This window comes from Lathamus discolor, chromosome 3 (assembly GCF_037157495.1).
Source record: "Lathamus discolor isolate bLatDis1 chromosome 3, bLatDis1.hap1, whole genome shotgun sequence".
Taxonomy (NCBI): Eukaryota; Metazoa; Chordata; class Aves; order Psittaciformes; family Psittacidae; genus Lathamus; species Lathamus discolor.
The window spans coordinates 40,527,918-40,553,139 of record NC_088886.1 but is presented as its reverse complement, the minus strand read 5'-3'; the positions used below and the strand labels follow the sequence as shown (position 1 = coordinate 40,553,139).

At 40.9% G+C, this 25,222-nt stretch overlaps 2 protein-coding genes and 1 long non-coding RNA gene across 8 annotated transcripts in view; 2 read left to right on the top strand and 1 right to left on the bottom strand.

The window, feature by feature from the left end:
* Positions 1 to 1,865: 1,865 nt before the first annotated feature.
* Positions 1,866 to 10,097, bottom strand: LOC136012063 (uncharacterized). Its single transcript, XR_010611563.1, has 2 exons — positions 9,740 to 10,097; positions 1,866 to 4,469 (listed from the first exon to the last, which is right to left on the bottom strand). It is a non-coding gene; the product is annotated as an uncharacterized LOC136012063 (long non-coding RNA).
* On the top strand, positions 4,027 to 9,233 carry LOC136012057 (tubulin alpha-3 chain). Of its 6 annotated transcripts, none has more exons than XM_065674813.1 (5): positions 4,027 to 4,228; positions 5,692 to 5,914; positions 6,491 to 6,639; positions 7,526 to 8,206; positions 8,440 to 9,233. In XM_065674813.1, the coding sequence occupies exons 2-5, from the start codon at positions 5,794 to 5,796 to the stop codon at positions 8,743 to 8,745; spliced, it is 1,257 nt and encodes a 418-aa protein (XP_065530885.1). In that variant the 5' UTR covers positions 4,027 to 4,228; positions 5,692 to 5,793; the 3' UTR covers positions 8,746 to 9,233. The 6 variants fall into 6 exon arrangements, with proteins under 6 accessions (XP_065530885.1, XP_065530884.1, XP_065530882.1 ...); XM_065674812.1 differs by having other exon boundaries at positions 4,027 to 4,354; XM_065674810.1 differs by having other exon boundaries at positions 4,096 to 4,415.
* Positions 9,897 to 25,222, top strand: part of HPS3 (HPS3 biogenesis of lysosomal organelles complex 2 subunit 1) — an 18,530-nt gene continuing 3,204 nt past the window's right edge. Inside the window, exons 1-16 of the mRNA XM_065674823.1 lie at positions 9,897 to 10,378; positions 11,080 to 11,574; positions 12,792 to 12,978; positions 13,435 to 13,520; positions 14,713 to 14,905; positions 15,089 to 15,170; positions 15,922 to 16,076; positions 17,022 to 17,130; positions 17,336 to 17,517; positions 17,853 to 18,030; positions 18,680 to 18,910; positions 20,703 to 20,888; positions 22,044 to 22,232; positions 22,747 to 22,854; positions 23,208 to 23,414; positions 24,692 to 24,782. Of these exons, the coding sequence (XP_065530895.1) occupies positions 10,156 to 10,378; positions 11,080 to 11,574; positions 12,792 to 12,978; positions 13,435 to 13,520; positions 14,713 to 14,905; positions 15,089 to 15,170; positions 15,922 to 16,076; positions 17,022 to 17,130; positions 17,336 to 17,517; positions 17,853 to 18,030; positions 18,680 to 18,910; positions 20,703 to 20,888; positions 22,044 to 22,232; positions 22,747 to 22,854; positions 23,208 to 23,414; positions 24,692 to 24,782 (2,902 nt within the window). The 5' untranslated portion in view covers positions 9,897 to 10,155. The remainder of the gene's footprint in view (positions 10,379 to 11,079; positions 11,575 to 12,791; positions 12,979 to 13,434; positions 13,521 to 14,712; positions 14,906 to 15,088; positions 15,171 to 15,921; positions 16,077 to 17,021; positions 17,131 to 17,335; positions 17,518 to 17,852; positions 18,031 to 18,679; positions 18,911 to 20,702; positions 20,889 to 22,043; positions 22,233 to 22,746; positions 22,855 to 23,207; positions 23,415 to 24,691; positions 24,783 to 25,222) is intronic.

The window sequence follows — 25,222 nt, the reverse complement described above, 5'->3', positions numbered from 1 at the left end:
AAGTTACAGACAAGAAACTGCTCACGGGTTTACAAAGATGCCAAGAAAGTGAAAGGACAAAGCATGAGGCTGTCCAGAATGCTGTTTTCCATAAATTCATCTTGTAACAAAAATCTGATGTAGAAAGGAGCATAATACACTGAACAAAGTGAAAGCATGTGGTACGACACCTTAGGTAGACACACATACGTTACTGAGAATCGTTAAGTATCTCTCTGTGAAGTCATCAATCACTGCAAATTAAATTTAATCACAGTGACAATTAAAAACATGTATAACATTACAGGAGAGAGCCTTTTGAAAAATATTTTCATGTCACTGAAGTGAAACCACTCTGAAGTTTCCTACAGCTTCTCCCCAAGATTGTAACCAAACGAGCTGTAATTTTAAATCAAATAGATACTTGCTGTAACTGACAGCAGATGAGGGGATTTTTTTCGTCTTCACTGGCTTGGCCTTCTGCACCATTGTCGGGTGCTACTACCTGCCACTAAATAAATGAAAAGAAACTGTTTCATTAAGTCACTGAGCCAGCCACTGTATTCCATTGAAAAATGTTTTGTCAAAAAAATGGATTTAAGCAGCAGTCCTCTTGGATAAACCTAGATGCTAAATGAAAGAAAGTCATGTAGTTTTATCTAAAGATGGTTAATGTAAAAAAAAACCAACAACAAAACAACAAACAAAAAACCACACACAACAACGAAAAAAACAACAAACAAACAAAAAATACCACCACATGAACGACAGCAAAAAGAAACCAAATTTCAGTTTTTACTTATCGTTAAAACTTTGCCAACAAATTTCATATAAAGGTTTTCATCAGGGCAAACTGGGCTACCATTAAAATCAAATGCATCTGATGAGTAAATTTGTTGTCTTATAATAGATTTGCCAGACTTGGTCAGAGGCAAAGGCAGTAATGTAAAACCCAGAGTCTAAGAGTGATTTTTGAGATAACTTTCTTCTGTGTGAATACGTAATTTCTTCTCTTCAGATTTATACAGATATTGCCATGGTCCTAGGCAGTGTTTAGACTGACTCATCTTTTAACAAGCCAATTTTAACTTCAGTCTACAGAGATCTTTCAAACAGAAGTGTAGTTTTCTAGGCAAGAACCTGTTTTTCATTGAATTATTGCCACACTGTCATAGATTCAGCAGAAGATGGAGTTTAAAATCTATCTGTGTACCTGTGCTGGTGTTGTGGTTTAAATCCAGGCTAGCTGGTCAGCACAAATTCGTAGGTCACAAATAGTGAAATAAAACTTGTATTATAACTTTCACAATTAAAGCTATATATTTACAAGGAAAACTATAGTAAAACAGGATTTTTAGAAACTGTTTCTTAGACTTTTTCAGGGAAAAAAAAAAAAAAGGATGGAATATTTCCATGAGGACTCACACATGCATCAAAACCAAAAGTGACAAAGAGAATTAATTCACAGTAATTTTCCAGCATAAGCTCTTCTGTGAACTGGACTGGCTCCCACCTGCTTCCTAACTCTTAAGCAACACATGTGAAAGGAAAACTACTCTTGGGCAAGCCAGGAGACATGGGAGCTGGAGTTTTAACAGTGAGTCACCAACACCTACAGCTCCATCAAAACCTGCAACAGAGAATGGCTTGCAGCCAGAAATGCTGACTTGCACAGTTCACCTCTTTCTTTTATACTGTTTAATATCCCTATACCATCTCCTTATGCCCCCTCTGTAATTTTCCTTTCACACAATGCTTGCAAAAGTTCTGTTATCATCTTTTGAATATACCAGAAATACAGACTTGGTCATCTATAAAATAACAGCATGCTCCAGTCTGGGTATTTTCCAATTTGATATTGATACACGGATAAACTCCACAACTCATTAAAGTTGTAAAGTAGGTATGCTTTTATTCAGCGCTGAGGCGCATGGGGGATCGCTCCTCCAAAGGCATGTGCATTCTTCCTTTGCCACTCTGTTTGTATTACATATAATGATTACATAAACATGAGATTGCTTCACGCCTAATACATATGCAAAACCTATTCCCGTCTAGTATTATAATTACTTTGCTGGCATTTGTCCCATTGATGTGCTTGTGCAGTGCTTCCTGGTGGTGGTCATTAGGGGGGCGTGAGGATGAAGGCCTGTAGTTCCTCTTCATCACCGCAAGTAACCTCTTGCTTTCAATAGGGTTTCAGCTCCTATTCAAACCTCAGGTTCAGTACAAGCTGGTTTTATGTATCTTAAAGCAGAAAGTTTGCAAATTTTGTTACTCTGGTTATCTTTTGTTCCTTTTCTTTCTATGGATACTATTTAAGTTATATTATATATTTTATTTATATATATTATATTATAACATTAACTTTAATGTCAAGTTATGAATCTTATCTACTACCGTTCTGCCTAGCAGCTGTAACTCCTACAATTCTGCTTCACCATTCTAGCAACTTTAACTCCTAAGGTTCTGCTTCACCAAGCACAATGACTGCTTAAGCAAGCAGGCACAATGTTCACCCTTTATTCCCAGGTATCAATACGATCAATATGGCTAAGACCACAGAGATCAGCACAAACCATATCCTATAAAAGGTTTCCTACAGCAGCTTATGTTCTGTCTCTGCAAGGCTGTATTTTCTGCAGGCGTTCATTATCGACAGATGGATTCACACACCAAGATTTTGGTAGCAGGGGGCGCTGCAGGGTGGCATCTGTGAGAAGCTTCTAGAAGCTTCTCCCATGGCTGATGGAATCAATGCCATCTGGCTCCAAGATGGATCTGCAAAACTTTCTAGCAGGGAGTCAAATTAATGGCCATACAAAAGTTTTGCCAGTAAAATATGGCCTGTAGCTTTGTGCAGAGTTCTAAACACCAAAGTGCATGAGAAGTAAACTAATTTTTATACACACGACAGAGCAAATTTAGGAGATGAAAAGTATATAAAATTGTTCACACAAGCACAAACGGTTGTGGCTTCTTACATACACATTTCAACAATAAATAGAAAATATGAGACTAAAATAAATGGTTATCTTTGAGATCACTTTGTAACAGCAATTCAGTGACTTAACTGCCTCTTTCAGCAGGGAATGTACTCAGTGAGCCAGCTTCAATGGCACACCAGCAAACATACAAAAATTAGTAAATCCCCATAGTTTGGTACTCTCAGCAAGCTGATAGTCTGAAGATGCAGGAAGGAATGTATGAGACGGAGTGAAATAGGTATGGGTCACTACAAGAAAAAAACAGCATCTTGGGAGTATGGTAGAGCTCCGAGTCTAAATCATCCCATAGCAGTGCTTTTCTCCCCTTTGCTTACAGGAGCCACTGACTCACAAGCTGCTCCAGTAAGCTGTACAAGTTAAGGTAATGGACAAGGGCCTCCGTCTTTGCTGTGATTCCGACCGGCTTGAACTAATGTCATATTGGGCAGGAATAAGAGGAGTACACAGCAGATTTGCCTAGCAATAGCTTGACCCTAACTTATTCATACATCCTTAAGGAAAGAAGATAAATCACCTCCCTGCGAGGGATTTAAAAGCAAACAAGTTAACAACCTAATCTGTTTTTATGAAATTATAAAGGCGGCAGTGATTATCTTTGCCATGTTTGCCATTACACTTACCTCAGAAAAACCCAAAGCACGGCAATTGATGTTCAGCTTACATTAGACACCTTCTTAACATGATTTACACATCACTTACTTCAAGGAATTAATAGCAATTTCATTTTAATTTTTCTCAGGTCTTACTGTCAACAGCAAATCTGTTATTTGCTTCTCTTTGGAGAAAAAGAGGAAAATACTATCTGTAGTGTGGCGTGGCAGCTACTCCAGAGAGCAGCTAAGTGTGCTCACTTCAGCTCTGGACCTCCAGCTTCATCTCTCTAGCTACTGGTCTTTGCTAAAGGAAACTTCCAGGCTGCTAGAGGTCTATTTTCCTGTCCAGAGCCGTGTGAAGTCACTTATACCGTTCCCCTAGCAGAGGTAAGCCGTCCCCCGGCCTTAAAAACGGACACCACAGCAGCGCACCCGAGCCGAGCCAATTCCACACAGCCCGGCCGCACCTCCTGCTCCCCATCCCCCCGAGCCGAGCCCAGCACCTCGAGTGCGGGACATCCCCACCCGCGGCCGGCAGCTCGGCTCGCGCGCTTTCGGCAGGGCGAATCGGCGAGCTCCGCTCGCATCTGCGCCGCCCGGGTGGCAGCCAATGGGGAGCCAGCACGCGAGGGCGAGGGCATCGAGGCGGTTAGTCGTCGTCAGTTGGTGCTGCTCAGCGAGCGGAGGCGGACGTGGTGCAGTGGGGCCGGAGCGTCTCAGCTTAGCCGGACGTTATGGTGGGGAACGGAGTCCGAGCGGCTGGGCAGAGGAAGGGTACTTGGGAGGGTCGCTGCAGCGGCGGCGGCCCGGGGAGCCTGTGATAGCGCGTGGTGTGGTATGACTTGCTGTCCCTGTGAGAGCGCCCCGCAGTAGCCGCAGGGCAGAAGGACTGGGGAGGAAGAGAAAAATTAATAATGGTTGAGGGGAGGGATAAAAACCGGCGGGCGGCTGGTGAGGCGGGACGTGTGAAAAAGCAGCGGAGTAAAAACGCTCTTAAGTTGGCGTTTCTCGCCGAGAGGCGAGGGGCAGGCCGAAACCTGACCCGGGCGGCGGGAAAGAGCGTGACGGTAACCGGGTGGGCCTGTGCTCTCCGTCGCTTCGGGCTGTTGCTAGCGCGCGCTGCCCCCGGAGCTTGCACGTAGCCAATGGGAGGGGAGGCGCTGCGTCAGCGTTCGGCGGCGCCGCGTGCTCCGGCGGGGCTGCGTGCAGGGGCCCTCTCGCGCCGCCGGTGGGCGCGACAGGGCAGCCCCGCACCGGGCGACGGGAGCGGCGAGGTGGCCTGAGAGCGTTGGAAACGGGCTGCCAGCAGAGTAGCAGGAATGAGCACAGAAGTAGTTTCGCTGGCAAAAGGCTAATGGCAGAACCACGGCGTGCAAATTAAAACAGGAAAGTAACAATACAAGATTTGATGAAACTACCAAGGAAAAAGCAGCCCAGGTTTTTCCACCTCAGCTTTTTCCTAGATATGCTATAACAGTAAGCTAGAAAACCACCTCATTTCCATCTCAGGTGTAAGACAGAATCAAGGTACTGAGAGATCAGATATTCATGGCACAGTTGCTTACAAAGTAGCTGGCTAAAAGTGGGCAGGTGACATCTGATTGGGACTCCTGGATGGTTTCATAATGGAACCCAAATATGTATGAGTTGCCAGGGGTTAGATATCTGCTTATTGTAAAGGAAGACATACTAATTGGTCCTATATAGGAGGAATTCTTGTACAGTACATGATTTGGCAGCAACTAAAGGAAATTAGGGAATGCTCTAAAGAAGTCTTCCAAGACTAAAGGAAGATGAAAAAGAGACTAAGAATATCAAAGATAAAATATCCATGCAGCATGGTAAGGGAGGATGAATCTATATTCACCTGTGTGTTCACAGAGACTGTGTTGTATTCACGATCTTCCAGTACTCTCACATGAGTCAGCTAAGGTAAGTAGAATCTTGCAAGCAGCAGACAGTTTGAGTTATAGTCGCTCAAGAGCAACCAGGGGATACTGTAGCAGAGAAAGCTCATGAACAGATACAACCCACAAATGACTAGTTATTACGAGAAGAAAATCTGGAAGACAGGTAGATCCATATCTCATTGTTCTGTTTTCAATTTGCAGCGTGAATGCATATCCGTCCACGTTGGTCAGGCTGGTGTACAGATTGGCAATGCATGTTGGGAATTGTATTGCCTTGAACATGGAATCCAGCCTGATGGTCAAATGCCTAGTGATAAAACTGTGGGAGGTGGAGATGATTCGTTCAACACTTTCTTCAGTGAGACAGGAGCTGGTAAACACGTACCCAGGGCAGTGTTTGTGGACCTAGAGCCAACTGTTGTTGGTATGTACCCAGCGTTAAAGACCTTCATCATAAAAGTGAAGATTCCCTACAAATTACTTATGGTCTGGTTTTGTTTTGGTTTTTTGTTTGGTTTTTGGTTTGGGTCGGTTTTTTTGGTGGTGGTGGTTTTTTTGGTTTTGTGTGTGTGTGATCAGATCCCTATAGTTTGAAAGATGTGTGTCTGCATGCTGTTTTGACATTTGAGGTTATTGTTACTTGAAAGAAATGATGTTCTACAGGTAACAACATTTGGAAAACAGCAAAACTTTTCTAAAGTGCTGCACTGCACCCAGAGTTTCATTCAGTTGCTATCTGGAATTTTGTCTCTGCCTGTAATGTAGATTTTCTGAGTGAACCTCTTTTCAGGAACAAATACTGTTCAATGAATGCCTGACATCTTCCCCTAAACAGAAGAGCTGAAGTTGTGCCAGCTTTCTAGTCTAGTCAGGCAAGCTGTTCATAGTCAAGGATGCCGTCTACATTCTTTCGATATGTGTGCTTAGTGTGTAGTCACTAAGTGGCACACACAGAACTGAATAGATTGAATCTATGTTGTGGTAATCTGTTTTCTTACAGATGAAGTACGTACAGGCACATATAGGCAGTTATTCCATCCTGAGCAGCTCATTACTGGGAAAGAAGATGCAGCCAATAACTACGCCAGAGGCCATTATACCATTGGAAAAGAGATTGTTGATCTAGTGCTAGACCGCATTCGCAAACTGGTACAAATTCATGTTGCAAGTCCATATTTAAAATAATTGGTACAGCTCTACAGTTATCTATAACAGTGATTTGATGTGGTTTCTTCTGTAAGAATTTTGTGCACAGTTTATTGTTTAAAACTTGGTCTTCTTGCTCCCGCCCCCCGTTAAATAAAAATACAGTAAATAAAACTTACTACTTTGTTTTCCCCCAGGTTTTGAAATACCAGGTTTTGAAAGTATTTTAAGGATACCTCAGAAACATTTTAAAAGCCTTAAACAAGTGTAACAATGCTGTTATACTTTATTATTTATAATTTTGCATGCCCATTATAAGTGGTGCAAAATAGTACCCTCAACCTCAGATTTTTTGTTGCATACTTAAATAAAATAATTAAAATGGCTGACACTGCACGGAGAAACTCGGATAGGATCATGTGATTCAGAATTAAATGGTGTTTGTCTTTCAATTTTTGAAATTTTAAATAAAAAATTAAATAAATAAAAAAATTAAATAAAAATGTTTTCAGCATCTAATTGATACTTGCTGAAAGCCAGAATGGGAACAAATGGATTCTAAAGATACAGCCTATCTGTAATTCATACTAATTTATCACAGTGGTGCTCAGCTGCTCTTGCTTACAGTAGAACTAAAATGGCATTGCAGGCAATAGAGCAATTTTTAAATAGTAAAATACTCCTATTCAGAAAAAGTTACACAGTGGCACTGGTACTTTTGAGTAAAAGGCACACAGGAAAAAAGGAAGACCACCTTTCAGGAATGCTGGTGGGGGGGTTATTATCTAAAACACACTTAAGAAGGAAATGCTGTTGAATGATTATTTTAATACTGCTTTCTGCAAAATAATTTATTTTTTTTTTCTCCCACTTTTCCACCCCGTTGTAGGCTGATCTGTGCACAGGGCTGCAAGGTTTCCTTATCTTTCATAGTTTTGGAGGAGGCACTGGTTCAGGATTTGCATCTCTGCTCATGGAAAGGCTCTCCGTTGACTACGGCAAAAAGTCTAAACTAGAATTTGCTATTTATCCAGCACCACAAGTTTCCACTGCTGTAGTGGAACCCTACAACTCAATTCTAACTACCCATACAACATTAGAGCATTCAGACTGTGCCTTCATGGTAGACAATGAAGCCATTTACGATATATGTCGTCGTAACCTTGACATTGAACGTCCTACTTACACTAATTTAAACCGATTAATTGGGCAAATTGTTTCATCCATCACCGCTTCACTGCGTTTTGATGGAGCCCTCAATGTAGATCTGACAGAATTTCAAACTAACCTTGTTCCATACCCACGAATCCATTTCCCCCTGGTAACATATGCCCCTGTCATCTCTGCTGAAAAAGCCTATCATGAGCAGCTATCTGTGGCCGAAATTACTAACGCTTGTTTTGAGCCAGCCAACCAGATGGTAAAATGCGACCCTCGCCATGGCAAATACATGGCCTGCTGCATGTTATACAGAGGTGATGTTGTTCCCAAAGACGTCAACGCAGCTATTGCTACTATTAAGACTAGACGTACCATTCAGTTTGTGGATTGGTGCCCAACTGGATTCAAGGTACTTGCAGTGCTTTTTAAGTGCTTAATGTTTGTTTTATTAGCAACTGCATAGTATTTAGAGGTAATAGTCATTCCAAAATGTGTAATGTCCCTGTTAAATATTTTGATGCAGTGCAGAAGAACTGTAAGCTATTTTATTTGTTCATAACCATGGTGATTTTTGATTGTTAACAGAAATAAGTCTTTGAGCCTTAGCACTCATAAGGAAAATTTTTATGTGTTTTCTTGAAGGTGGGCATTAACTACCAGCCTCCAACTGTGGTACCAGGTGGTGACCTTGCGAAGGTGCAGCGGGCTGTGTGTATGTTGAGTAACACAACTGCTATTGCTGAAGCATGGGCTCGCCTCGACCACAAATTTGATCTCATGTATGCTAAGCGTGCTTTTGTGCATTGGTATGTTGGGGAAGGAATGGAGGAAGGAGAATTTTCTGAAGCCCGGGAGGATCTGGCTGCCCTTGAGAAAGATTACGAAGAAGTCGGCATAGACTCGGTGGAAGCAGAGGCTGAAGAAGGAGATGAGTATTTAGAAAACTAAGTCTGGAAAAATGTAGAGAAAGGGGAAAAAAAAGAATTGCAGAGCCCTGTTTGTAGAACATCTACTTGTTTGCCTGTTTTCAAATAAAGTTTTAAAGGTTATACTTTCTATTCTTTTTCTTCTTTACTATGTATGTGCATACTCAGTATCATTTGAGATGGCGTATTTCAGTAGTATCTTGTTGTGCAAATTACAGAAAAACTCAGGAAACTAAACACTCCCTTGGGATGCCAACGCATTCTGAGACTACTTCATTTTTGGTTTTTCACAAGCAGGAAACTGCTTCTGCTTCAGGTTGTTATAGCACTAGTAACGCCATTACTATTCCAAGCCTGTCTGCATGACCCAGAGGAACCTAAACTTTTCTGAAGATGTTTAAGTATCTACAGTTAACTAATACTGTCCTTCTGACTAGTTATGGCAGATACCATTACACTTTCAAACAGAACTAGCACTTAATACCATTGCTAAACTTCATAATTTGAAAAGTGCTTCAAACTTTCCAACTGGAACCCACCCAACTACCTCCTGCATTTGTTTCACATAAAAAATAGATCTCTTACCTGCTTTAAGAATATTGTCAATTTTTTTTACATTCCTATGTTTGCCTTGTGAAGAAAAAAAAATACCTCCCTCCCCCCCTAAAAATCCCCAAAATTGATGTCCTTTAATGGGTACGTTGAAATGGCTATAGCTTTATACGCATTGGAAACAGTTAACTTGTAGGGTGCTTGGCTTGCTGACCTGCCGTGTTCAAATTTTCAGTCCTAAATCCCGAAAAGAAACTTAGTGTTGTGGTTTGGAGGTTTAGTTTTGGTTTTGTTCCCTTTCCTACCTCTTCAAGAAAACTGGAGGGAGAAAAAGGGGTTATATATACTAAAAATGCCCTGAAGTGAATTATTTTCACAAGTTCCTGTAACCAACATCTGCAGAGCATGCTGTGTACGCACAGTTGACAGAGTTCTAAAAGAACGAACTGCTGTACCAAAAATACCTTTGGTTTTGGTTCAGAAGACGGAACGGCCTCAGAGCGCACCGGCCCGCCGCCTGAGGCACAGCCGCCTTCGTCCCATAGCACTCAGCACCGCTTCCTTCCATGCCATCACGCCGCTCACCAGGTCGCTCCCCGCGCTTGACACTGCGATCCTAGAGGATGCCCGACCGTGCTAACGGGAAGTCGCGGCAGCGCTCCACAGAAACGTGTGTGCCGCCCCCCGCAGGGCGAGCCGTGCGCTGCCGGCGGATGCAGGCCCGGCGCTGCTCACGTTCACTTCCCCGCTCTGCCGCCCGGTCCCGCCGCGGGCGCCGCTCCGCCGCCGTACGGTGCGGAAGCGAAGGGCGCAGCAGCCGCCTGTGTCCGGGAGCGCTCCGGTGCTCTGTCCGTGGCGGGAGCGCGGGTTTTCGGGGACCATGGTGCAGCTTTACAACTTGCACCCGTTCGGGTCGCAGCGAGTAGTGCCCTGCAAGCAAGAGCCGGCCCATTTCTGCTGCGGCCGCGACGTGCTGTTCGTGGCCAGCAAGGCTGCCAGTTGCAGGGTGGAGGTGTTCGCCCTGCGAGACCAGGGTCGCTGCGAGCCGCTCGGCTCCTTCGCCACGCTGGGCCCTGTCCTGCGCATGGCGCACAGCCAGACAGGTCAGTGTGCTTCGCCGACGGGCCCGGAAGCGCTCGGCCGTCTCCATAGCGGGGAGCGGCCTGCGGGCTCCGCCGGGTGGAGGCGCTTGGTCTGTGCCGGGCTGTCCCCGGGGGAGGTGGGATGGCGGGGATCAAGGCTCAGCAAAGCGCTGGGTGCCGCGGGCCGGGCGGCACGGGGCTGGCGCTTGCAGGAGCACTGACTGGTGTGAGAGCTGTGCGACGGGCTGGGAGCCCTGGGGCTAGCGGGAAGCGCAAAGCCAGCTCATTGAGATTTTGCCGTCTTGCCCTTTTTATTGCTTATTTCAGAGCACGGGTCGGGCGGTCACTGCAGTCGATCCTGCAGCTCTTCATGAGCCTAAGACTTCCCCTGCTATTTAGAGAACAAAACACTTTCTTGATAGTGCATATTCTGAGGGGGAAAACACCTTGACTGCAATCCCAGTTCGTAAAGTGCATTCACTTGGGAGTTAGTCTGGACCTAGACCGAGAAGTCCTTTTGTTTTTAATGATGCGTGAAGTGTGTTCCATCCAACAAAGAAACTTCAGATTTTACTGGAGAAAAAATGGTGAAAATGGGGTTTGGAATGTCATGTAAGAGCAGAGAATTTAGGATGTTCTTTGCAATGTACTCCAGCAGGTAAAGAGCTCAAAACCTGGACCTAGTCCATAATAATATATCACTATCACTGCTTTCTTTTAAGGAGACTATCTGGTGACAATTGAAGAAAAAAGCAAAGCAACTTTCCTGAGAGCATACGTGAACTGGAGATGCATGTCTGCAGGGAGTTCTCGTGTCTGTGTTCGGATGGTTGGTCACAAGATGGAAGAGTCATACAGTGAAACCTTAAAAGAACAGATGTCAATTGTGGAAATGCCGCTTTCAGATCCTCCGCTCTGTATTTCATGTTGTCCTGTAAATGGAGATCTTCTCGTGGGCTGCAGAAATAAACTAGTCATGTTCTGTTTGAAATACCTGTTTATAAACCAGAATCTGACTGTGTTAGACTTTGAACGCTCCTTAATTTTACACATTGATAGCTTCATTCCTGCTGAAATTGCATTTTGTGCCAGACATATAGCCATAACAACAGAGCTGGATGTTCTGATCCTGAAACTGGAGCTGGTCCAGCAAAGTGCAGACAGGACAGAGCAATGTGCACACAGCGTTAGTACACTAGAAGCGCCTGTGGATGGAGGTAAGTACCAAAATATTCTTTCATTTCCAAGAATGTCCTGGTTTGTGTTATCTCAAAGTACAGAATTGCCCTTGGGAAAATATTTCCAGATCATCTTAGTACTGTCGGCTGGATATTCTAGTACATGGAGAGTTAAACCACCGGCTGTTGCAGGTAACTCTTAAAATGTGCCGTCACTCTGCAGGTGCTTTCAGGGTAGTGCAGTCTCTACAGAGGCAGAATGAGGGCTCTGTTTTGGGGTGCTGCCATGAGCCAAAGCAGTAGTAGTTCAGTGTGCTGTTAGTGTCACTGCCCAGATAACTGTGTCTCTTCTAAGGGGCAAGTGGGAGGCCAAATGGAGAAAGCATGTAATGAACCTTGAAGTCAGCCATGTGTATTGGCTTACACAGTGGCAGTGTATATGCAGCCTTGTAACTGTTATTAACAAGACTCAGAACCCGCACAAACAGGGTGTCAGCAAATTCTCTTTTTTCAGTCCTTTATGTTATTCAGGGGCTTGCTCAGAATCCCAGAAATCCCAGAAAAAGATTTACCCAAATAGGTTTCATTCCTGTGTTTTGCAAAAAAAATCAGTCTATATGGAATCAGTTCCCAAGTTTCTGAAAGTATCAGCTGAATACCAACAAACCTTAGGAAAATCCTTCCTTTATAACTGAAGAAACTTAAAAAGAATGGGGTTTTTGAACTGGACACTGTACCGAAAAAAAAGGGAAAGCATAAACTGGAATGTTCATAGTTGAGTGAAGATGGATCTTAACTGAGATAGTGGCATCCTGCACCTAGCTGGTTTTGTTCCTAAAAACTAAGAAGAAAAGTTCAAATTACTGAGTGCTGTTAGGATTTGCTTTCCAGAACTTAAAGTGAATTTAAGACAACACAACTTTCTATCATAGCTGCCTTTTCCTTCTGAAAACCTCTTCAGCCAGCATTGTTTGAGGGCTGCCATTTGCAGCACAGCTTGCCCTGGACTTGCCTTCTAATGAACAGTTTACCTGTTCTTTCAGAAATCTGCGGTCTTGGGTATTGAGATTGTTGATGCTTAAGTAAAGGACTGTGCTCATCTTCTAGCATAGGTGTTTTCAAAACGTCATGGTTTGATGAAACCAGCGCTAGCTAGGAAGCTGTAATTGAAGTATTTAATTGGTACTGTGTCATATCATTTTGTTACTGCTAAATAGAATGGCTTGAACAGTTAATACAGCATTTTCTTTGTTAAGGTGTGAAAGATGAAGGCCCTTCAACACATACTTTGCAGCTAGAATTAGATGAGTTCATCATATGTCAGAAGCCAGCAGAACTGCTTGGGGAAGAAAGTAAGCTATGTGAGATACCCGTCACACTGGAATACACAGAGTTACCTACGGAAGACACAAAGCGCTTCCAAGTGCGGTATCTGCTTTTCAGGTATTTCGAATGTATTTTGCCCTTTACAGGCTAATTCAGTACACAAAACCAGAATGAGCTGTGGCTCACATCCTGTGGAAATTAAAATCCTGGCATTTGGACATCTGGGGTTTTTATACGGTTGGAGTGGTTTTTGTGCCGAGGAAATAATGTGATACCAAAGAAAGCCCATTTTTTAACAGAGTGGAATGTTTCCATTGGAAGGGATCTGCAACACTAATCTAGTCTAACTGCCTAACCGCTTCAGGGCTGACCCATTGTTAAAGCATATTATCCCTAGCTGTGCCTTGAGCTTCTTGGCATTGCCATGCTAGTTACGTTAGTAGTACGAGTGCATGTTGTTGAGTATAAAACATCAGCTATGCCTTTTTAGCTAGTGCTGTTTACTTGTCCAGAGGAGCTCATAATAATTTCTCACAGAGGTCCCGTGGTGTTCTTTTGGTTTTTTTTCTCTAGATCTTTTACACCTGACCAGTCACCTTTTGGGTTCTGTGAAGAGACAAAGCTGCACTCTGTTCAGCTGCTTCCTGTATACCAGACAGGTATATGGATATGCATGGATGCATTATGGCCTGTGTCACAGGAGATCTGGGAATGGAAGGAGCTTCTTTGTATATTCTGTTCTGTAGACTGTTTCTGTATGATTTGTTTTTAAATTAAGTCTTTCTTCCCTTGGCAGTGATTTAAACTGAGCTTTTATTAACAAAAAATGTTTTAGTTTCTCCATCTTCTGCATAAACCTTGAACTAAAACACCAATTCGCCACACCAAAAGAGGGAGACTGAAACAGCTTTTATCAGTTTCTCTAGTTACAACACTGAGTTATTTTACATCACAAAACGGTCACTCTTTAAATTGCATAATAAAATTATCCTCAGTGTTAGAAGATACTAGGGCTGCCCCTCATTAGTCAACAGTGGAAATCAGAGTAGTAAACGTTAATAATCAAGAGACAGTTTACCTTTCTTCCAGGCTTTAATTAAAGTTTTAACTAAAGGGATGAATGCAGATTTTAGGGGTTCACTAATCACAGTAGCTCAAGCCACAACAGACCTGTGGAAAAATTTAATGCTGCATGTTATCAGTCATAACTGACTGCGCACCCAGTCTGTGATTGTTTGCCTGTCTGATAAGTAGTGAAGTCTCATTTAAGTTGCAGTTGACTCAAACGAATGAGCTACTTGCCATTACTCCAGCTATCTTATGTTCTCTTGTGATTTACTGACTTTGGCAAGAGGGTCTGTAGAATGTGAACACAGCATTTACCTGCCAAAGCGGCTTTATAAATAAATTATGCCATTTCCAGTCTTTCTTCCCTTAAGTGAGGACACGTATTTTGGTGAGCTGCAGCTCTGGATGACCGTTCATCCCAGCTCACAAGTAGTTGTCTAAGATCACACTGATCATTCAATCCATGGATGTTTATTTGTGATGGATCTGACAGGACTTGCAGATGTGGTGACCTCTCTAGAATGTCTTCACTTGGTGGTACAGTCACTTTTGTTAGAAATGCCTCCAGATGAGACAACATGGCATACACATTTGCAGCCTGTGCACTGATCCAGCCTGTACACTGGTCTTCATATAGTGCTTTTTCTCTTCACTAGCTACTAACGAAACCAGTCGACAGCCTGGGCAGGTTTGATAGTATCTTTTAGGTATCAGGCTTGCAAAGGAATTGCTAAGTTTTGATTTATGAGGTATATAAAATGCTTTTCTTATTGTTATATCTAGGAAGTTCTGTGACAGCCCATGAGGAAACTGAGATCAAGAAAGAACTACTGAGCCTCTTTTGCTTTTTCTCTTTACCTCATGTTGGATATCTCTACTCTGTTGGGAAGTTAGTAGAACTGATTTCTACTTACCAATATTCAGAGAAGTCAGAGCAGGCAGTTCTCACTCCACAGTTCCTGCACGTCATTACAAGGTATAAGGTTTATGATTTTGCTGGTAGTATTACTGGTTTTCTATTCTGCTGCCTTTTTTGCATGCCTGTTCAAGGCCCATTTCTACAAAGGAAAGAGATCTGATTCTCTATAGCCTTGGCTACTTGATTTGAGCAAGTCTTCTTTTTTTTCCTTCATCAGTGTGGTTTTATCTTTCCCTCCAGTGAGAACCTGCAGTGCTTCACAGTGCGGTGCAGTGCAGCAGCAGCTCGTGATGAGGATCCATATATTGATACCACTGTGAAGGTGGGGGCAGTAGAATGGCATTTAGTTTTCGTACGTTTCCTTCTGAAATCCCGTTAGTTTCTATTAGATGAACCAGTAAAATACCATCAGAAATTAGTACTTCAGTCTGTGGCATATTATATTTTAGTGGTCTACAAACGTCTCAATGACACAATCCATTATTGCTGTTTAAGACTCTATGCCATTAGTGCTGTGTTTTCAAAAAACATCAAAAGCCATAAAGTAATGTATATTTTTAAACTAAATTCTATGCTTTGCTGTATAAATCTGAATACAGGGTACAGAGTTTACCTGTATTGTAACTGATGATGTTTCTCAAGTATCCTTGAAAAAAGTTTTTGTAAGAGGAGTGTAGACACCTGAACAGTCTCTGCTACCAGTTAGCAACCGAAATCATGACTTCTATAACCATGTCAGGTAATTTTTTACAACTTGGCCGAATTCAAACTATTTTGTACTAAGCTTTCCATGTAAGGCATCTCCCTCAGGGTCTATTATTTTGAGACACAGAGCTAAAACTGCAGTTGCTTTGAAGAGTGAAATGATTTTTTGTTTACCCATCGTTAAATGATTTATGTCATAGTTCTGTGATTATTTTTATTCATAAGTGAAGCAGTTAAAGATAGTAAAGCCAGTGAATGTTTCTAGTGTCATTGGAAAAAGGTTACCTCTCCATATTTTTTTTACATTTCATTTGAAGACTCAAAGTACATACTAACTGAAATTACAAAACAATCACTTCCCTTTCTAGGCTTGTCCGCCTGTCACACTGGATGTCTGCACATTAAGAATGCAGCTTTTTATAGGACCAAGAGCTATCTGTCATTTCAAAAACCATATAATTCTTTTGACTAAGGCGGACACAGAAGATATTACTGAAAGAAGAAAGCCTACAAGAAAGATGCTGTAAGGATTTTTGTCTTTTTGGGGAGATGGTTATTTGTAGCTCTGGTGCAGTGCTCAGTTTGTGGGTGCTGGGAGTTGAAGAGAGGTTCCTTTTGAAAAAGTGGAAGTAATTTCTAGTTAGTGCATGAGAACAGAAACCAAGCATTTATTTTTTTCAATTCTCCTGTATTAACTGACTTAGAAGAAATAAGGATAGGGTCACAGATGCTTGAAATTAACAAAGTAAGTCACTCAAGTTTGTAAAGAACTTACGTTTTATCAGGAATGTTAAAATACCATTCCTAAAGATTTATCTGCTACTGAGAAGAAGAAATATTTGAGGAAACAAAAATTTGTAGGAGTACTGAAACTACAGGCTCACAAAACGTGTAGTAACACAAAAGGAAAACATCTTACATTTGGCTAAGGGTTGTTTCCAAGAAAAGTTATGAGTACCACTATAGTAATCCATGACAAAAGAAGGATCAGATTTTGGCCTAAGATATTCTTAAAGAGTGCATGTAGCTAGAGGCACCTCTGTGAGAACTGCAATTCCCGTTCTTTTTTGAGGGCCTTTCATGAAACAGCTGAACAGCCATACTAAAACAGCTATTCAGAAATCACATTTGTTAAAGCCAGTTCGTTAACAAAATTGGGACAGCTATACTTGATTGAAGAGTTACTTGAGTCAGTATTTCTTAAAGCCTAGAACAGACATTATTCAGGAGATGATGAGGATAAGCCAGCAAGGAGAACGGTGATTCAAAATACTGTTATTTTCTGTGTATAAAATACAGTTTCTTCTGCCAGTTGTGTTGTTTCAAAGATTATAGTTGGTGTTTGAGAAAGATAGGCATTACAGACCTAGGCAGTATTTTTGCATTTAAATTATGAAGTCTGTGATGTTTTTTGGCTGCATAGTGTTTATTTGGAGACTGAAATCTCAACTTTTCTCCTTCTCTCTAGTTCCAGAAAGGCTGACAGCATCAAATCACGAGCAAATTCTGAGTCAGAGCCTGGTTGGAATTTATATATTATAAACACTGTTTCAACCATTCAGCTTTACAGAGAAATGGTATTGCCCATCTCCTGCTTTTGTTGTTTGGTGACTAAAATTAAGTACTATTAATTAACCTCTGGTGTGTGTCATTGCTGAATATAATGTATTTCTCATGAACAGCCCCTAATCCTATTTCAAATGGCTGCTGCCCTCATTAACGCTGTTCCTGTGTGTTCTTAATTTTTGCCAGCAGCCTAAGTATATCCTGTGTCTGTTCTAGGTAGATTATAGTAGAACTTATGAAAATGTAAAAACGGAGAGTTGCATCCATCTGCTAAGTGAGGCTCACTTACTGGTCAGAGCAGCTATAATGGACCCTCATTTCTTTAAATCAGATGAGAAAGAAGAAATTCTAAGAGCATTCAGAGAGAGTTGTGCCTTCTTGGGAGACTGCTACAGCAGGTATGTTCTAGATGACAAAGTGATATAGGTGAGCTTTTGTTTCCAGTAACGTAACCTTAAAACTAAAATCAATAATTCTTTATCATTTTACACTAGTATTGCATATAGAAATCTTTACGTTCTACGAGGACAACTTTATCTAGTAATCTCTTCAGTATCTTGTTGTCTTTATTGTCATTGAACACAGAATATATTACATTGAGCTATGTATATGAGCTATGTTTTTGCAGATACTGGTGGGTCTGCAACCTTGTTTGATTTTAGTTCTTACAGTGATGGCAAAAGTATTTCCTTTAGTTCTTTTGGTGGTTTTTTTCCTTCTCTATTGCCTTTAGGTTTGACACAAAGGATTACCACCTTGCTTTGCCATACTACAGAATGTCAGGTTTATCCATGACTGAAGTTTTAAAGAGACTAGTTTCAGGAGGTGATGAAATACAGACATATGAGAGAGGATTTATATTTTACTTAACTCACTCTCTTAATGAAGACTTAAATGAAGAATTAAGTAAGGTAGGAACAAGTTGAGTTTCTTCTTAATCTGTTGATTTAGTTCTGATTTTAAGAACTGTGTATAAAATTTTAATAAAATTCCCTTTGAAACTGCTTATTTAATTTTACCAGTGTTCTTTTTCACGTACTTTTTATTCTCCAATTTTTATTGTCAAAACAGAAAGCAGCACCTGTGCTGCTTTGGGCTGTTTTCAAGCAACATAGTATGAGTTTGGCTATCATGATGCATGTTGCTAATGATCTGGTTCCCACTTGCACACAGAGATACTTCAGTTTAAGAAAGCTTTGCCTCAAGTTTCTTTCATCGCCCATTTCTGTAACAAAACAAACGCTTTCTGTAAATGTTGCCAAATCATACAGGTTGGTTAAACCAACTCACTGTGGTGGTGGATGTTCTCCTACCCCAGAATATGGGTTGAATCACTGCTGGTTAGAGATCCTTTACTTTTACCAGTGGGGAGGAAAGAAGAAGGAAAGGCACTGTGACTTTATATATAAGATGTACTTGTCTGTTAAACAAACAAAAAAAAATCCAACAATACTCCCCCTCTCCGAAGCAACAACAAACAAAACTGCAATACTTTCATATGCCATAGCAGAACATGTATCTGGAAAGGTCTAAACTGTCAAATGGTTTTCATTTCTACAGGAATCAGCAAATAAAGTTCTCCAAATATTCTGTCTTGCTGACCCTGTGCAGCTGCCTCATATCCTCTGCAGCCCCTGCATGAGAAATGTATGTCCAGTGACAGCTATGAAGTACCTTCAGAAAGTAGAAAAGATTATGCCATCAGTGGTCTTGACGCTTACTAAGGCCTTCATGGCTCTGAAAATGGGAGACCTGACAATGTATGAACATGAGATGGACTCCTGTAAGGAGGTAAAGTACGCTGAAAGCATGAGCTATTCACATTTTGCAAAGCCCAAATCAGTACATTTGGCTTGAAATTGTATCTTACAGTAAAGAAACTTTCAGTCACTCTTCCTCCCGATAACGCTGTGTAGGCTCCACCGAGTATTTGCAATTAGTTATAGTAGAATCAAGGGCTGGCATATGCTGGGACTGCACTGTGTACCCTGCAGGTAGGGTAGTCTTGGCAAAGCCTTACCAAGTAAGTGAAAGTTTTGAAGCTGTTAAGTCTTGCTAAATTAAATGCTGTTCTCTGGGGTGTAGCACAAGCTCTGCAGAGTCAGTGCTGTTCAGCACTACGGCAGGGTTGTATAGTAGCATTCTTACACCCCTGCACCTATAATTAGTATGTGATATGCCCATGAAAAAAAATGTATGCAAACAGCCCTTATAAAATTGCATTTGAAGCAGAACGTCCATGGTGCACACAAACTAAAGTTTCTGTATACGGTTTCCCATGTTATGTGGAATCATAGCACTTAACCCTTCTTAAGATCAGATCAGAACCTACTTCACTGCTATCAAAGAATTCCACATCAGTGGGGGGAAAAATGTTAGTGAAGCAGTCTCTGTCACAGATGTTCACATGTGGTTTTAGACTGAGACCAGTCTGTAAATCACTTCTTGTTAAGGTTGGTCAGGACTGTTGAATATTAAAAGGTGACAGAGCTTGAAATACAGATACCTTCTGAGAGTGAGATACTGGAGGTCTAAACACTCTTAAAACAAACTGATAGCTGTTCCAAAGCTAGGCATCATGCTTCGGTAGAAGTCCTGGAGGGCTTTTAGAGTTAGCAGTTTTTGAATTGCAGGGTGGGAGCTCTGGAGTGCTGCTTCACAAGTGATACTCAGCACCACCTGCTTTTGCAGCGTGATCCAGTGACATTTTCCTGTTGTGAGCAAACTTACACATTCCGCTGCATGAATGTGATTTAGGGAATAAGGTGGTTGGCGTTTGGGTGTTGGGTTTTTGTTGGGCTTTTTTTCCTTATTTTTAAGCTGACCTATCAAAAACTGTTCTGTTGCACCTCACTTTTAAAAAGCATTTTGTTACAAAGTAGAAAAAAATAACAGTTTCAGAAAGATAAAGAAAGACAGTTTGCATAGCAGGATGAAATCTGATTTTTCCTCGTAGGTGGTCTGCCTTATATTTCTTGTACAGTTCATTTAATCTGCTTAGGCATCATTTGCCTACTATCTTTCTAAGTGGAAATAGTAGTAAGTCGAAATTTCTAAGTGGAAATAGTAATAAGTCGAAATTTCTAAGTGGAAACAGTATCTTGTCATGCACACCTACAAAAGCGCCCAGATACCCAGAAACAACTTCCTGTTGCATGTTGTGATCATTGTCTCAGGGGTATTTCCAAAATAAAAATTGATAGCCAAAGCAGTCTACTGAAATGTAGCAAAGTAGTCTGTTGACAGGTCAGCCAGTGATTTTGCACAACACCGTGTGCATTGAATGTCTTGGATTTCATAGTGACATCTGTCTTACGTGCACAGTAACTCCACATTTCAACAGCATGTTACTTTCAGTGTTCAGGTAACTGGCCTCCTGCTCAGAGTCACTGCTCTGGCATGTGGTTTGGAGCTCAGTCTCTGGAGAGCTATTCTATAAATTGTAGAAAGGATTTATTTCCTTCCCCCGACTTTCCTTCATTTCATCTGTCTAAACTTCACTGCTTGAGGAAATACTGAGTTTGCTGAGTTGAATCATGTGGACTGAATTCTTTACATTATTTCTATCTGACTATGTCTGTAGACAGCACTGGGATGTGGCTTCATCGGGCAACCAAAGCTCTTGAGACAGTGGAAGGAAGGAATCGTTACGCCAACTGAATTTGCTGTTCACCTGAAGGAGACGCAACCTGGTTTGCTGGTGGCTGCCACTGTGGCTTTACATGAGAACAGTAAAATTGAACTAGAGGAAGCAGATACCTTTTTCAAGGTTGGCCTGTGATCATTTTTTGCTTCTGTTTTTCTCATAATGGTGGTATGGGTAAGCAAAGCAGCCTTGGTTGCCCCTTCACTCACCATTCAGCATTTCTTCAGAAAGACGGACATGAGGACTGGGAGATGAGCTCATGATAGATGCCTGCAGAGTCAGAAACTGGACCTGGGAAGAAATACTGGTTAAGTCAAGAAACAAAAAATGATAGAAGTTTTTTGTTTTGACCTTGTCATTTGAATGCAGAATACCCTGATGTCAGAACACCCTGAAGCCATTGAAAGACTTCCTAGTAATTTGGCTTCCTAAGGCTAGTGACATTAACAAAATTTAGATGAATCATTCCATAAGCTCCTTTTGAAGAAATCATTAGGATTGAAACATAATTCTAAAGATTCAGACTTCAGTATGAAGGTACAGAATGTTCTGGTGTTCTGTATAAATTTCCGAAACAGGAGTGGAGTCTCTGCAGTTTATAAGAAGAAGGATAAATAGAATTGTTTTCTGGTATCACTGAAGTTTTCTTTATTTAGACGGAATAGACAAATCTTTTTTTATTTACAATGAATAACATTGTTTGGATTAAAATCATGTACTCTTCAGTGTAGGTATTCTGCAGTTCTGTATCTGTTACTGTGAAATACCAGTATCAAAAATACCAAGTCATGAAGCTCAAATTGGAACGAGTGTTATTATTTAAAGCCAGTTGGAAACCAAGTAATCATCCTTTTCATTGTCATGCCAGACCTTAAAGCATCTGCCTTGTGGATCTTACCATTACAACCAACTGAGCTACACAGAATCTCTTATCATGGCCTTTAGGGTCTTCTTTTGAAGTCACCTGCTTGGCTGTTGGCATATAGAAAATTCTCCAAATTAGCAGTCTATAAATAGTTGCTGACAGTGTGCTGGCATTTCTGACAGTGGAGTAAATCTTGGAAAATAAAACAAATCTATCATTTAGAATTGATCAGCTTCATGAACTTTTCATTTTGCCTAGCACTGTATTATGCAGAATGATAAGACAAAAAAGGAACCAAATTTCTGCTTCTAGTAAAAGTGAAAAACTGTTCCTCCTGCCTCTTCTAACTTCTGCTACTAAGTAATTACCATACTCTGTGCTAACTTGCTGTCTTCTAATGGTTTTATTCTTAGATGTTGTGTGGTAACAGGGAAAGCACTATTCCTCAGCTCTTGGTAGATTTCTGGGAAGCTCTTCTTGTAGTGTGCTCTCAGGAAGAAATACTTCAGGAGCTTTTACTGAGGCTTACTTCTCAGTATGTTTCGAGAATATTGAAGAAGCAACTTCCTGAGACTAAGCCACTGAAAACAACAGAGGATCTGGTAAGTACACCACTCAGAGGAGGTTTTAGGACCACATTGTACCTCCAAATTCTATCCAAATGCTATCCTTAGTATTTTAGTTCTGGACAGTTTATCTCTTAAAAGAAACAAGACTGAAAGCGAGTTAGTTAGTTAGTGTGCAGTTACCAGATAGGTATTGCAGGCTCTAGGGACTCTGCTCTTTGGGGACATTTCAAATATACTTCCAACTGGAACCTCGGCTCTGGATAGAAATAAGGGTTAAAATGAAACAGTGGCCGCTTGTCAGGTGGAGTGTTTGCGGTTTTGCAAAGCTAAATGAAAAAAGTGTGTGAAAGATGGATTTTAAAGTATTCTGAATGGGAAATCTGAAATACAGAATTAAATAGAAGATTCCAGTTTATTTGTTACTAAAGTGTATGAGCCAGAAGAAAGAGTAGATGTTATTCTAAATTTTCTTCACTTGCGCATTTCAGATGGAACTGTCACTAACAGAAATACTTCTTTTATTGCAACTTGGTTTTTTCTTGTGTAGATAAACTCCTGTAATCATTTTGGGTTGATTTTCCCGTGGGTAACTTTCATAATGTCAGTGGGATCTCCATCTGCTAAGGATTACAGTGAAGATGTCTCAAAATTACAGGTATGAAACTTTTAAATCTTAGTGTTTACAGTTTAGATCCATTCTGCAAATATTCATTTATGTATAAACAACTTTTTTGAGCAGACTCCTCCTCCCCCACCTGGTTATCCAAGCTGAACTAAAAGGCCCGTTAAAATGGTAGCAGAAGAAAACACTGAAGAGATATGTTGACAATAATTATGTTTGCAGTCCATTCTGAACTGGCTTTCTTGGTTTTCAGTAGCATTTATTAAAGGAAATAGTATTTCAGAATTACTCTAAGAAGTAAGGGCTTCTGTTCTAAGGTTATAGTTAGAATTTTTTTGGCAAAATTTATCTTAAATCCAAACAATCCATTTTCTTCTTGTCTGCAGTCTCTTCTATGTAGTCAGTCAATCAACATAGCTTCAGCTCTACCTGTCTTGGAGCCTCTGACAGGGGATGGCAATGTTGGCCTCACCATCCACGTTCTCTGCAGTACCCGCCTAGGCAAATATGAGGAAGCCATTGACCAGCTTCTTGAAAGGTGTCCTGGTGCAGCTGTATTGTATGCTCACCATGAGCTGAAAGATGACAATCGGGTGAGCTACTTTTGTTACAGTTGTTCAGTATTTTTTGCTTTGTTTTTTTCTGTTCCTCATATACAGATGGATTCTGGATGGATCAAATAGACCAGCTTCAAACAAACTAAATTGCTAAGCTTGCTTTCAACTTCTTGCTTGGCATTTAAATTCCATATCTCAGTTCCCACTGATTTTAATAGTATTCATTTTTTCCCAGTTTCTTCTGTGACTAGTAGATTTAAAGCATAGTCTTTTCATATGGCAGAGTGCCTTAAAAAGGGAGAGCAGTATGTTCTTTATCCATGTAAATGAAGAACTACCTAGTTTCTCACTAATCAGCCTTCTAAATTGTTTGACAGTGTTGCATAATGTGAGATTTGAGTGATAACTGATAAAAGAGCATAGTCTTTCAAATAAAAGCACTTAAATACGTTCTTCCTGTGGTCTAGTGACATCTTCTGATACTATAACCTCAGTATGGTACTGGTGTCAGAATGGTACTGGTGCAGTAGTGGATTGTTCTTTATGGCCCATTTTCCGCTTGGGGCTCTACGCAGTTTTTATTTTGTATCTGATTTTATTCCAGTGTTCCACAAGTGCAGAAGTTCACTCCACTGCCCATCACAGCTACTCAATTAACTGTACACAGTTTTGTTGGCCAGAGTTACCAAAGGTGATCATCTACCAGATGGCCATACTAGAATAGAACCCCCTTCAAAACCAGATCTGTGCTTTTCAGTCAGATCTGAAAATAGGGGTTTTTTTATTATTTCCACGTTAGTTAGAGTTGAATGTGATGCTGCAGTACAGACTCTGAATTCAGGCAGAAGAAAATAGTTAACCACATTTAAAAAAGGAAAGAAATTCCTTTCCCTCTCCATTTTTATCAACAAAATTCATAATTCACTACTACAGCTGTTGGAAGCTGACGGATGACAGAGCAGTGTTTATAGTAATGCTGTTCACCACTTTGCATGGAGTTGTTTGGAGGGAAAATCCTTGATTTTCTGACTGCATTAGTCTTGCCAATTACATGGTATTTTTAGCTTATAACCTTTTATAGATAGAGGCACTAAGGGGCGCTGTGTAAAAGTTTTTGAGTAGAAAAAGTTGGGACTGAAAAATTGAAACATAGTGTGCAAAACCACTGCATGTCAAAGCAAACAAGTTCATCATAACCTACCTGTATTTGTACACATCTGAGCTTATCTCAGTGTATATTTAGCAGGTCTTTCATACTCTTAATTGTAGTTTTTGTTAATGTACGCTTTTGCTGTGGGTTTTTTCTGGATTAGGCTGTCTGGTGGAACAAGCTGCTTCCTGAACTTTGCAAGAGAGCTAGACTTACTGGAAATGACTGCCCTGTTTTTATTTCATCACTGAAAGGTAAATCAGAGGACTGCAACGCAACTCCAGAAGCCTTTGTATGTCATCTGACATTCTAAATACTCTTCAGGCTAAAGACTACTGATGTGATAATTCGGAAGAAAAAGGGGACCTTTTTCTATAGTTAAAGCTAATACAGCTCAGCAGGCTTTCTAGTTCTTATCACAGCATTCTGCAAAGTACAGTGTGTTGCCTCATATAAAAATCATAGCATTCATTTTGTTTTAAAAACAGTTAAATTGTTGGAATCATACTGTTTCTATATAGGTCAAGAACAGATACCATAAAAAACTTATTAAATAGAGCTAATGGATAGTAATTGTTTGGTTGGGGTTTTGTCCTAGGCTAAGTGACTGTATGGTTCTGCGCAATGACAGCTAACAGGCTACTACTGATAACCCGGTGAGCACTTAAGTGTGTATTGATGATCACAGAGTGAA

Bases quoted from the DNA above. Each gene is read 5' to 3' on its own strand.
- LOC136012057 (XM_065674810.1), top strand. From the start codon at position 4,191: ATGGGGAGCCAGCACGCGAGGGCGAGGGCATCGAGGCGGTTAGTCGTC. The intron at 6,640-7,525 runs GTACAAATTCAT...ACCCCGTTGTAG, and splicing joins TAGACCGCATTCGCAAACTG to GCTGATCTGTGCACAGGGCT. The intron at 8,207-8,439 runs GTACTTGCAGTG...GTTTTCTTGAAG, and splicing joins GGTGCCCAACTGGATTCAAG to GTGGGCATTAACTACCAGCC.